At 32.5% G+C, this 13427-nt stretch overlaps 2 protein-coding genes across 2 annotated transcripts; one reads left to right on the forward strand and one right to left on the reverse strand.

Annotated features, from left to right (window-relative positions):
* The first annotated feature begins 649 nt into the window (after window positions 1-649).
* Window positions 650-7961, forward strand: LOC127241214 (uncharacterized). Its single transcript, XM_051260145.1, has 3 exons — window positions 650-891; window positions 5950-6076; window positions 6417-7961. The coding sequence occupies exons 1-3, from the start codon at window positions 650-652 to the stop codon at window positions 7959-7961; spliced, it is 1914 nt and encodes a 637-aa protein (XP_051116102.1).
* A 2935-nt stretch (window positions 7962-10896) lies between these two features.
* On the reverse strand, window positions 10897-12385 carry LOC127241215 (WRKY transcription factor WRKY62-like). The gene is made up of 3 exons (XM_051260146.1): window positions 12090-12385; window positions 11223-11336; window positions 10897-11032 (listed from the first exon to the last, which is right to left on the reverse strand). The coding sequence occupies exons 1-3, from the start codon at window positions 12383-12385 to the stop codon at window positions 10897-10899; spliced, it is 546 nt and encodes a 181-aa protein (XP_051116103.1).
* Between the last annotated feature and the right edge of the window lie 1042 nt (window positions 12386-13427).

Consider the following 13427-nt stretch of genomic DNA (forward strand, 5'->3'; position numbering starts at 1 on the left):
CACCTCATAAAGGTATCAAAAGCATCGTATTTACGCTTAAAGATATATACCCATGCATTCCTTGTAGTGTTGTCAATGAACACAGTGTAGTACTGCGAATCTTCAAAGATCAATACAAGAGAGCCCGTATGGACCAACTCCAACTTTTCATTTTCCAGGTCTCTCGTACCTTTTAAGAACGCTACCTTTCGTTGCTTCCCAAAGATACAGTCCTCGCATACTCAAATATCGACTGACATGAGACTTGACAATCTTCCATTTGAAACGAGTTCCCTTATCCCCTTCTTACTCATGTGTTTGAGACGAGAATGACATAAATTTGTGTCATTATTTATGGCCACAGAATTGATTTTGTTTCGCATGCCTTTCGTCATGTAGAGAGTTTTATATCTTCTCCCTTTGAGCCATCATAATGGATCCCTGGGTTACCTTCCATGACCTAATTTTAAAAACTGTCTAGTAACCCGCCTCGTCCAATTGTCCAACAGAAATCAGATTCCGTTTCAAACCCGGGATAAGTCTCATGTCATTCAGTCTCCACTCCCTACTATTTGGTATTCTGATTCGAACAATTCCTTTACCTACAACTTTCAATGGTTTATCATCTGCAAGATAGACAGCACCAAAATTACTTACGGTATACGATTCTATGATTCTCAAATCACTACATGAGTGGAATGACGCTCCTGAATCCGAAATCTATAACTCCATTGGACTGCTGACGCTCGGAATCAGCACATCGGATATCTCCTCCGCAATGTTTGGCGAAACCCTTTTCCTTCCCTTGCCACATTGCACCGCTTATCAAAAGGACCCACTTCCTAACCTATCACAACTGTCGGGACCGACACAGCACCGCCAGGAGACATTCGACACAAGGCACCTCCACAGGTCACGAGGGATTCTCACAACCACAACCAATGTCCGATGCTTCCGAGTCCACCCTACCAACGAATAGATGTGATGTTTTTGTGGGATGAAATAATTGTCATCAATGTGATATTTATTTAAAAACAATTACTATTTATAAATAGTATCAAAATTTTTAAAAATACTATTTTTATTATTTTTGTCTCTTCCATTAAAATATATATATTTTCAAGTTTAGTAAAAATAATTATACATTAATACCAAAATATCTTTAATTTTTACTTAAATTACAAACGTACTATTACAAATATAATTATTTTAGACATAAAGTCAGTCGGCAAATATGTATAGATCTCTTAAACATTTTTATTAATTAATAAAATATTATTATTTTTAATCTACTATAAAACTCCAAAATAAATACTTTAGAGTGTGATAGAATATATGTACACATAATTAGTCCCTTAAGTTCGTCCATTCCTCCGCTTTCGCAATCGTATCTATTCTCCATCCCACATCCAGTAGCCCACGCTCCATCGACATTGGGGACCTAACTACCTAATCTGTCTTCCCTGGCCGAGGAGTGGCCAATCGCAAGCTCTAGTGGCCAAGGAAGGGAATGAGATGAGTGTGTTCACCGTAATAGGTGACGACGAATTTTTCCGCTTCCATTGCATGTTGTTCCACTTTCCGTCTCGCGGCACCAACCGACGAAATGCAATTTTTTTTTCTTTAAACAACAAACGATGATTTTAAGGTTTCATGTAATATAATGAATTTTATTACAACTTGTTAGATTTTCTAATGTTAAAAAAGAGATTCTTGATAAGGAGATCCTTTGATGGACTTTTGCCTGATTTTCCGCCATGCCCACGATTCGGCCATTAGTTTTTTCAAACTTTTCTCCACCACAATGTCTTGCTTGTGGGGTTTGTTGCAACATTCAAACATTACTTGAGCTCTTTATGCACTAAATGTTCACTCGTAATGATCAACTACTTAAGAGTATGTTTTGTCAAATTGTATTCGGAAGTTAGATTTAAAATTATTTATTTATTATAATAGATTTGATTTATAATATATTATACTCATTCTATCGTCAAAATTTTGTCAACTTTTATTTTTGTTGTATGTTTAATTTATATATACTTTATGGCGGAAGCTACGGTGCTGAATATTTAATGCTGAATAAATTCAGCACTGCGTCGAACAATATACAATGTGCTAACAAACAATATACATATTACTATTGGCAGCACATAAATATTAGTATAATACAAATACAATAATGAAGTAACAATAGATAATATAGTCTTACATAACACATCCATAATTTGATTTTAACACATGACACACTCTTATATAGCACATATTGTAATTATGAATAACATATATCTATATTACAAACAACATATGTTGTGTGTAATAAAGTCATATGCCATTTCTATTTATTTATTTAAGAGAAAATTAACAATATAAATATTTTTGTAATATTTAGAAAAAAAATAAATTCACGACTACAGCGTCAATTTCAACTGAAACGGTAGCCAAACACACTTAAAGTTATTACCTTTTTTTATGACGGTTGGGCTGCCGAGGATACAGCAGCCGGAATGATAGGCAGCCCTGCCGTGGCGGCAGGGGCATTATTCTGAAATTCAAAGTTATTTTCGGGAATTTGGACGGCTGTCAACGTCGGGGAAAAGTTCGGCTGCATTGTCACACCAAACTGATTTTGTTGAAATTGATCGAAATATTGCATACATGCCGGCAACGGCGGAAGCAATGAATATAATTGAATTGGCGGGAGTTCTTCAGCCCCCACCGGTGGCGGGGATCCAAGACACATTTCTTGATACGCTTGGCACCAGCTCGAGATAGTGTTGTCACTGACAAAAAAAATCGTCGTTGTTATTTTCAAAAACTTTTTTTTGATGAATAGTTGGTATAAGAATTTTGACAATAATCTGCCGGATTGTCATTGTGGTGTGTGGCAGCTCTGGCGCCATTCACCACCGCAAAAAGACTCCAATCATCACCATTCATGTTGAAGATCGTAAGATTTAATTTCAAGGAAAGTGAATTATAAATTATATATATTATGAGACAATAGAAATGATTATGAAAAGTTGTTCGAATATATAAAGAAATATTAGAGATACGAGTTGGTGGGGTTTGAATTCTTTTTGCCGTTTTAAAATTTAGATCAAATTTTATTTATACCTTCATATAAGATGATAAATATTTTTCTATCCATGAAAAATTGTATTCAATAAAACGATTCATTAATTAGATATTTTAAAGTTCAAAATATAAGACTTTATTTATGTATATAGTTTTGAAAGTTTTTGCACTATTTATGAACATAGATTTTTTTTTTTTTTTTTTTTGTTTTTAAATGTCACATCAAATATTTATTTACTCTAATCAAACATCACATTTATCAAATATCTAATTTTTTGCATTCTTAAAATTATTCAAAACTTCTAGCACTCTTGTTCCCATTGCTTCAATTTTTATTGAGATTTATTTATGAGTTAAAAATATATCCAATTGATATTGTAACAAACAAAAACGGGGAAAAAAAAATTGAATACATAGATATAGGAATATCTCGTGTGTGTGTGTGTGTTTTTTTTAATTAATATAATTTGTGAATGGTCATTTATAAAATTTACTTAATTGAAGAGATATGTTCGTAGATTTGTATTAACTTACACATATAGGGAAAGTTGTAATAAATATTTTGTATCTATAAATAATGATTATTTTTACTTTTTCAATTATCATCATAATAAAATATATTTTACAAGTGTTATTTTTTTGCAATTTTTATCATCCATAGCACAATTTCATTCGCACCGCATCGTCATCAACTTGATGCGCGACTAGATGACAAAAATCGCCAAAAAGTGACACATGTAAGATATATTTTATCAGAATGACAATTAAAAGACAAAAATAATTATCTAATTCCTAGCTTAAAAATTAATTAATTTTTTTTAGCATTTTGGCGTTTATGGACTCTAAACAACTTTTACAAAAAAATTCGCTGATTGGCCTGTACCTTGTTTGGATGAACCGTGCGAATTTCGTTCAATTTCTTGTCCAAAATTTGATTAATACTTTTTTTAGTGTTTAGAATTTTTAGGGTCCAAAATGACATCGGATCGACAAAAAAAATATTTATGGTTGGTTCGTTTGGTCGTTTTGAATGAACCTTGCAAATTTTGTCTAATTGCAGGTATACAAATGAGTTTATGTTTCATTTGGTCGTTTTTGATAAATTGTGCAGATTTCGTTCAATTTAGATTCTATAAATAAGTTTACATTTCTTTTATTTATTTATTTTATTTTTTTTTGCGTTCAGGGTATTTAGGGCCTTATACGGTCTCTGATGGACAAAACAATATGGCTGATTGGTTTATTTGGTCGTTTAGGATGAAACGTGTGAATTCCCTTCAATTTCAAGTTCAAAAATGGTTTTATATTGTTTTAGCATATACAAATTTTAAGGGTCCCCGAAAGACTTCGGGTAGACAAAACAATATTATTGGTTGATTTGTTTTGTTGTTTCGGGTTAACCGTGCAAGCTGTAATTCTGAATTTAAAGATAGATGTATTTATATATATATTTTATCATTTAGGATTTTAGGTCCTTAAATAATCTTGGATGGACAAAACAATATTGTTGGTTGGTTCATTTGGTTATTTCAGATGAATTATGCGAATTTTTCTCAAATTCCAAATTTAAAACATATTTATTTTTTTTAAAAAAAAAACTTCACCGTGAAAAATATATTCTATGTGTCAGGTTTCGCAATTTTCATCATCCGTAGCAAAGTCCCACTTCATACACGTGAGATTGTATCCGACGTGAACTAGACTCACAGCTAGATGACAAAAATTGCAAAAAAGTAACAACTGTTATATATATTTTGTCAAAATAACTATTAAAAAAAGAGTGAAAATTTTCTATTACCATTTTTCCAACATAGTATATGATACTTTATATGTTTTGATTTGTTTGGTGCCTCCGCCACAAATGTATTTATTTATTTTTTCATTTTTTAAAATAATATATTTTTATAATTCAACATATTTATAATTAATATATATTTTTAACATTTCTCACAAAAGGAGGTAGTAATAATATTTTATTTTTTTGTTATCCAAATTAACCGTGGGTTTTATAATCAGCCTTCTTAATAAGCCCACCAAATAATATCTTTTAATTTTAATTAAACAATAATTTTAAAAATAAAATGTAGATAGTTAGAGACAATTAATAGTAAATATTGTTTGTGAAAGTACTAATATAAAATATATGATTATTATTTTTTAATATACAATACCATGCAAAACAAATCATTCCATCACGATTTATCTACCTCAATTACTAGTTAGATAAGATATGGTGCTATATTTTCAATTTATGTACAATATTTGTGTTATATTTAAACATAAAGTTGCTTTGAATCCACACTACAAAAAAATAATAATATATTTTCTAACGGAATTCCGTCCCTAATGTTCACGTAACTAACGTAATTCCATTCTTGATTCCGTCTCTAATGTCATTAGTAACGAAAAAAAATAGATTTAGAGACAAAAAAATTTTTGTTACAAAAATAATTTTTTCTTGTAGTGCCAGTGCATGCATGCAAATGCGAAATAACATATAGTATTTTATTGGAACATTTAGTACGTGTTATATATAAATATTATTACACGCAATAAATAAATAATGTACATGCCAGTTACAAATTATTGTATATAGTATGTTTTGCAATATTTTGATAGGATAATCTTGTTTTTGGATAGTTTATTGAGATTTATTTATTGAGTTAAAAATATATCTAATTGGTATATTGTAACAAACTATAAAAGAAACTAAATACACAGAGATAAGAATATCTTATATGTTTAAATTTAATTAATATAATTTGTGAATGGTATGTTGTAACGAATGCTATAAAAGAAAAATCAAAAACAAAAAATAGTCAACAAATAAAATTATGTGATTTACCGACTGAGGCTTTAGCTATTTCAACGAGAGAATTAGAATAATTCTATTAGGGTTTCAGTGAAAGCCCTCTTCAAGAAGAGAGAAGAAAGACTGTACATTCACTCATTCACCGTTAAGCACAGAATCATCAAGAAAAGAATCACCCACTCACTCATGGAATTTACTGCTCGTCCACGCGTAAGTTCTCTTCCCTTAATTAATTAATCTCCATTTCTAATCACATCCATCTTTAATTTTACAAATTCATCACTGGACGTTTTATACTTCTTTTAATTTCATCGATCGATCTTGTATAAGTTTCAGTATGCTTTATTAATTCCCACATTTTGATTGCTAAATTTTGATCTGCTTCTTGATGTGTTGTGGAGGCGATCGAGGGATCCTTAAAATTTTTTGAAATTATATCTTTAGACTATGTTGATCTTATTCCGAAACATTGCCCAATTTTTCTTGTCGAAATGCTCGTTAAATTTTAGGCTTATATCGACGAACTTATTCGCTCTGTTATGCATTGTAGCATCCTGTCTATGACAACGACGAGCCGCTGCCCCTTAATCGCCGTCCTCTCATTCCATCGGCTTCCTTACCAAGGGTCCGTGTCGAGGGAATTCCCGATACCCCGGTAGTCATTTCATTTGAGCAGCCGAACTATTTTCTTATTAAGGTAACGGCGCCATCGATGTCAGAGTATGGCGAACACCCCCTCCGGCGAGCTCCTGTGGATCTTGTTATGGTGCTCGATTGTATGGTTAGCGAAGGCGGATTGGTAACTGTGGATCATCTCACAAGTGCTGTTGGATTCGTTATCGATCAAATGTGCCCCTGGGATAGGCTTTCGATTGTGTCGCCTTGCCCCGAAGAAGAGAGGAATAATTTTCCCCTGCGCAGAATGACCGATCAAGGAAAGGAAGATGCGAAAAAAGCTGTTGGTTCGTTTAACTTTGCGACTGATCAGACAGACGACGTCGCGGAAATTCTGTCAAGGGGAGCTCGGGTTCTTGAGAGAAGGCGCTGCCAGAATCAAGTCGCGTTCATTATACTCGTGTCTAATATAAAACAGTCGGATCCGGAGATGGATCGAGAACTGGCTGTAGCATACCTCGATGGACTACCGTTTTCGATCTATCCGTTCCGTCGCCAAGGAGCTATCGACAATTTCTTCAGTCCACCCGTATATCCTATTTACGCATTCGGCATTGGCTTAGACCACGAACCTATTTCGCTGCTCACGCTATCTTCACTAACAGGCGGAAATTATTCGTCGTTGGACACGCCCGAGATCCTGAAAGATGCGATCGCCTGTCGGATCGGAGCCCTCCTCAGCGTAGTCACGTTAGAATTTAGTCTAAGGATTGTTCGACTTATTTCTGGAGTTACGATTCGAGATGTCCACGCCGGAATCTACCATAAATTCATCAGCGGTATGGACAGATCGATAGCTGATATAAAAGTCGGGAGCCTCTCCGCAGACGAGGTGAAAGAATTTCTGATCAAAGTGACTCTCCCTACGCATCTGGAGTGGCGGCGGGAAGAACCGTGCTTAAACATTTCGTGGACATACAAAGATGCGGTGTCGTTTACGGGGAGGGAAGAGCAATTTTTTGACACACTAAGGGCGCATCGTCTGTTGCATCCGCTTCCTTCAAGAACAAACGCCGAAAGCGAGGCTGTTACGCGCCAAAAGATGTGTTCTTTTGGCTCGCGGTCGATTTGTGAATCTCTCTTATTGGCGGACAAAGGAGAGGTGGCGGCTGCAAGGAACTATCTGTTGGAGCGAATAGCGGCAATGTCCTTTCAGAAAAGTATCGAAAGTGACGACGCTTTGTGTCTGTGGCTCTTTGACGAGATGCGCGAAGTGGCGGGGAGAATGGCCGGGGGTTTGCAATCGTATAAATATGGCGGGCTAGCTTATGCCCTGTCGACTATGAGTTCATGCGATACACAGAGGATGACGACTATCGGAAGCCGAGTCCACGGCGCGGATGATATCCCGTTTCAACCGTACGGGACGCCGAATACGTTGGAGATGCTGAGGAGGTCGAGAGGAGGAGTACAAGGTTAGATCGATCGATCGATCAGCTATATGTAGACATAATTAGTCCCTTCCGCTTTTCTTCTGGCGGCACAACCACCGTAAACAATGCAACGAAAGTATATCCCACATGCCTTTTCATTTAAACAACAACCGAGGATTTTAAAGTTGGGAAAATTGCAAAAACTATGTCATAAGTATATCCCATTATCATTTTTGTTTTGTATTTATCTCGCTCGCAAAATATATCCTACATGTTTGCAAAAGTCGTTATTTATATCATTTAACCACGCGCGGCCAAAGGATAGATATAACGACTTTTACAAATATATAAGATATTTTACTAGCGAGATATATGACAAGAGTGATGACGAGGTATATGTGATATCATTTGATAGACTTTTTGTCCGACTTTGCGCCATACCTGCTATTCGGTCATTAGCTTTTCCAAACTTTCCTCTACCACAATGCCTTGCTTGTGGGGTTTGCAGCAACATTCAAACACTGCCTGAGGGAGGGGATCTTCAGTATCATCCCCTCCTTGTCCACACACACCTATGTATAGATACATGAGTGTGTATATATACCTATGTATCTATATATGGATGTGTGATGATGCTGAAAATGGAGCAGAGAGAGGTGATGCTTAGGATCCCCTCCCCTCTCTGAGTTCTTTATGCACTAAATATTCACTGGAAACAATCAACTGTTTAAGAGTATGTATTTTCATATTGTAGTTGGAAGTTAGATTAAAATTTATTTATTTAATTAGTATTTGATTTATAATATATTATACTTATTCTATGTGAAAATTATGTCAATTTTTATTTTAAAATAGTGGAACAATATCCAATGTGCTAACAAACAATACAATATTACTATTGACAACATATCATTTATATTAATATAATACAAATACAAACACATATGCAATAGTTGATTTTAGCACATGACACATTTTTATACAACATGCGTTGTAATTATGAACAAACAATACATGTTGTGTGTAATAAAGATATTTATTGTGTGTAATAAAAATATGTGTTATTTTTATATTTTACGTGCACTGATCCAAATTAGTATCGTAACCCTTCTCATAGTTTATTTATGGTAAAATATTTTATCAAATCACAATTTTATTACTTTTTACTCTAAAAAGTATTAAGTGTTTTATCCCTATTTTTTCTATTGACCTTATTAAATTTTTTTGTCATCTTTTTCATAAAATATTTATATACACTTGCGTTACTTTTTTTTTAATCTATTTTATTTTTGTTGGGACCTCCGTTTGCGGATATATGATTTAATAGTTGGGTTTCCGTAACCGTTTGCGCTTTTAGATGAGACAACTCATGCAATTTTATCCGATAGAGGAGTATATATGATTAAAAGTTCTAAATATGTATTTAAGTGTTTTTAAAAAAAATTATTTTAATAAAGTATATATGAATATTATTTTGTAAAAAAAAATAAAAAAATAATATAATAAAAATAAATAAAAAAACATATTTATATTTGATTAATATAAAATAATTTTAGAAAATGAGAAATTTGAATCTATATAAATATATTAAAATTTATAAATATATTTTCAAAATATATTTATATTTTGAAAATGAGGATGCGTGTTGGAGATGCTGCCGTTTCCTAACAGTTCAAGATTTCAGGTAAGACTGTTATTCAAACATCCAATAACTTTTATATTAAAATATTATTATTTTTTAGTACATGTACTTGGACAAACTGATGCAATTTTATCCAATTGAGGACTATATATGATTAAAAGTTTTAAAGATGTATTTAAGTGTTTTTAAAAATATTAATTGAATAAAATATATACAAATATTATTTTGTAAAAAAAAAATTATATAATAAAAATAAATACAAATATATTTATATTTGATTAATATAAAATAATTTTAGAAATTTTGAATCTATATAAATATATTTATCTATTTAAGAGAAAATAAAAAAAAATATACATAAAATTTTGTGTAGGTCCACATGTAATACATAGAAAAAAAATAAATTGCGACAATAGCGTCAATTTCAACTGAACTGGTAACTAAACATACTCAAAGTTATTACCTTTTTTTATGACGGTTGGGCTGCGGAGTATACGGCAGCCGGAAGTTGATAGGTAGCCCTGCGGTGGCGGCGGGGGCATTATTTTGAAATTCAAAGTTATTTTCGGAAATTTGGACGGTTGTCAACGTCAAGGCAAAGTTCGGCTGCATTGTCATGCCAAACTGATTTTGTTGGGATTGATCGTGATATTGCCTACACACCGGCAGCGGCGGCAATAGTGAAGAAAATTGAATTGGAGGGAGTTCTTCGGCCCCCAACTGTGGCGAGAGCCAAGGCACATTTCTTGATAGGCTTGGCACCACCTCGATCGAGATAGTGTAGTCATTGAAAAAATATTGTCGTTGTTAATTTTCAAAAATATTTTCCGCTGAATAGTTGGCATGAGAATTTTGACTAAAATCCGTCGGATCGTCATTGTGGTGTGTGGCAGCTCTAGCGCCATTCACCTCCGCAGAAAGACTCCAATAATCGCCGTTCATTTTGAAGATCGTAAAATTTAATTGCAAGGAAAGAGAACTATAAATTATATATTATGAGACAATGATAATGTTATGGACAAATGTTCGAATATATAGAAAAATACTAGAGATACCGGGTTGGTGGGGTTTGAATTCGTTTTGCCGTTTTAAAAATTAGATCAAATTTTATTTATACCTTCATAGAAGATGATAAACCATTTTCTACCCATTGGAGTATTTAATCAAATTCTTTTGGTGTTTGAATAAAATATATGCAATAATAATATTTTTATTAAATCTATAGAAATGGACAATTACTTAAATTTTAAATTTTTTATAAATACTATATAATAAAAATATAAAACTAAAATAATTAGGGAGTCCAGCGCCCTTGGGCCCCCACTAGCCACGCCGCCCCTCTAGAGGCCAAGGCGGGGAATAAGATGAGTGTGTTCACCGTAATAGGTGACGACGAATTTGTCCGCCTTCGTTGCATGTTGTTCCACTTTCCGTTTGGCAGCACAACCTCTGTAAGCAATGCAACGGAAGTATATCCTGCACGTTTGTTTAAAACAACAAATGACGATTTAAGGTTCCATGTAATGTACTCTCTCCGTTATAAAAAAATTGTGCTAATTTTCTTTGTTTTTTACAGACGAAATGAGCACAAATTTAGATGACAAGGGTAGTAATGAATTTTATTACAACTTGTTAGATAGCGCATTCTAATATTAAAAAAAGAGACCTTTGATGAGGAGATCCTTTGATGGACTTCTGCCCGACTTTCCGCCATGCCCACGATTCGGCCATTAGCTCTTCCAAACTTTTTTCCACCACAATGTCTTGCTTTTGGGGTTTGCTGTAACATCCAAACGCGGCCTTAGCTTTTTATGCACTAAATAGTCTCTTGAAACTTATTTAAGAGTGTGTTTTGTCAAATTGTAGTTGGAAGTTAGATTAATATTTTTTATTTAATTAAGATTTGATTTATGTAGTATACTAATGCTATATCTGAAATTATACTAGCTTTTATTATTATTTTTATTTATTTATTTATTTTATCTCCGTTAAACCAATATAGAATTTTATTTTTTTTATAGTAAAATAATTTATCAAATCACAATTTTATTGTTTTTTACTCTAAAAATTAATAACTATTTTTCCACTACTTTTTCTATCGACATTAATTTTAATTTTTATCAACTTCTTAGTACATTTTTACAATACATTTTATTTTTTATTTATCCCACTTTCATATTAAAGTATTATTAGTTTTTAGTATCCCTACTTGGACAAAGTGATGCAAATTTATCGGACGTGGGAGCCTATATGTTAAAAAATTTAAATATTTACTTAAGAATTTTTAAAAATATTATTTTAGTAAAATATACGAATATTATTTTGTAGAAAATTAAATTTTATATAATATAAATAAATAAAAATCTATTTATATTTGATTAATATAAAATAATTTTATAAGAACTTGAGGAGTTTCGAATCTATATAAATATATTTATTTATTAAAGATAAAATTAGAAATACAAAAAAATCAGGACTATAGTGTCAATTTCAACTAAACCGGTAACCAAACACACTCAAAACTAGTTATTACCTTGTTTGACGAAGGTTAGGCTGCGGAGGATACGGCTGCCAGAAGTTGATAGGCGGCCCTGCAGTGGCAGCAGCAGCGATGGCGGCGGGGGCATTATTATGAAATTCAAAATTATTTTCGGGAATTTGGACGGCTGCCAATGTCGGGGAAAAGTTTGGCTGCATTGTCATACCAAACTGGTTTTGTTGAAATTGATCGAAGTATTGCCTACACTCCGGCAATGGCGGGAGCAATGAAGATAATTGAAATGGTGGGAGTTCTTCGGCCGCCACCGGTGGCGGGGAGCCAAGACACATTTCTTGATACGCTTGGCACCAGCTCGAGATAGTGTTGTCACTGACAAAAAAATCGTCATTGTTATTTTCAAAAAAATTTTCCGATGAATAGTTGGCATGAGGATTTTGACTAAAATCCGTCGGATCGTTATTGTGGTGTGTGGCCGCTCTGGCCCCATTCACTACCGCAAAAAGACTCCAATCATCGCCATTCATTTTGAATATCGTAAAATTTAATTTCAAGGAAAGTGAATTATAAATTATATATATTATGAGACGATGAAATGATTATGGAAAAACGTTCGAATATATAGAGAAATATTAGAGATAGGGGTTGGTGGCGCTTGAAAGTTTTTTGCCGTTTTAAAATTTGGATCAAATTATATTTATACTTTCGGATAAGAGGATAAGACATTTTTTACCATGGAAAATTGTATTCAATAAAACGGCTGATAGATTACATATTTTAAGGTTCAAAATATAAGATTTGTTTATGTATATAGTTTTGAAAGTTTTTGCACTATTTATCAATTTAGAATTTTATTTTTAAAAAAATATCAAATATATATATATTTTTTTGTATTCTTAAAATCATTCAAAACTTATAACACTCTTTGTGTGATCATAATTTGTGAATTAATAAAATAATAATAATAATAATAATAATAATAATAATAATAATAATAATAATAATAACAAAAATAATGACGCGGCAAATCCTATGCTTCTCCCAATATATGTTTATATATATATATCTCAACATATGTTGTATTATAAGATAACATATGTCTGAATTATAGTATAATATAATATATAATATATTATAGATATGTATAAATATTGTCGATTATCCCCATAGCCTTGTCGATCCGATTAAATCAGCACCATACTGACTTCACATGTTCTAGCCCAATAATAATATATAGATTCTTGAATTTGTAATAACTTGGATATGGTTTGATGAAAATAATTATTCTCATTGCTTCAATTTTTATTGAGATTTATTTAGTTAGTTAAAAATATATCTAATTGGTATTGTAACAAACTAAAATAGAAATAAATT

Source organism: Andrographis paniculata, unplaced genomic scaffold, assembly GCF_009805555.1.
Source record: "Andrographis paniculata isolate CXL003 unplaced genomic scaffold, ASM980555v1 Contig82END, whole genome shotgun sequence".
Lineage (NCBI taxonomy): Eukaryota > Viridiplantae > Streptophyta > Magnoliopsida > Lamiales > Acanthaceae > Andrographis > Andrographis paniculata.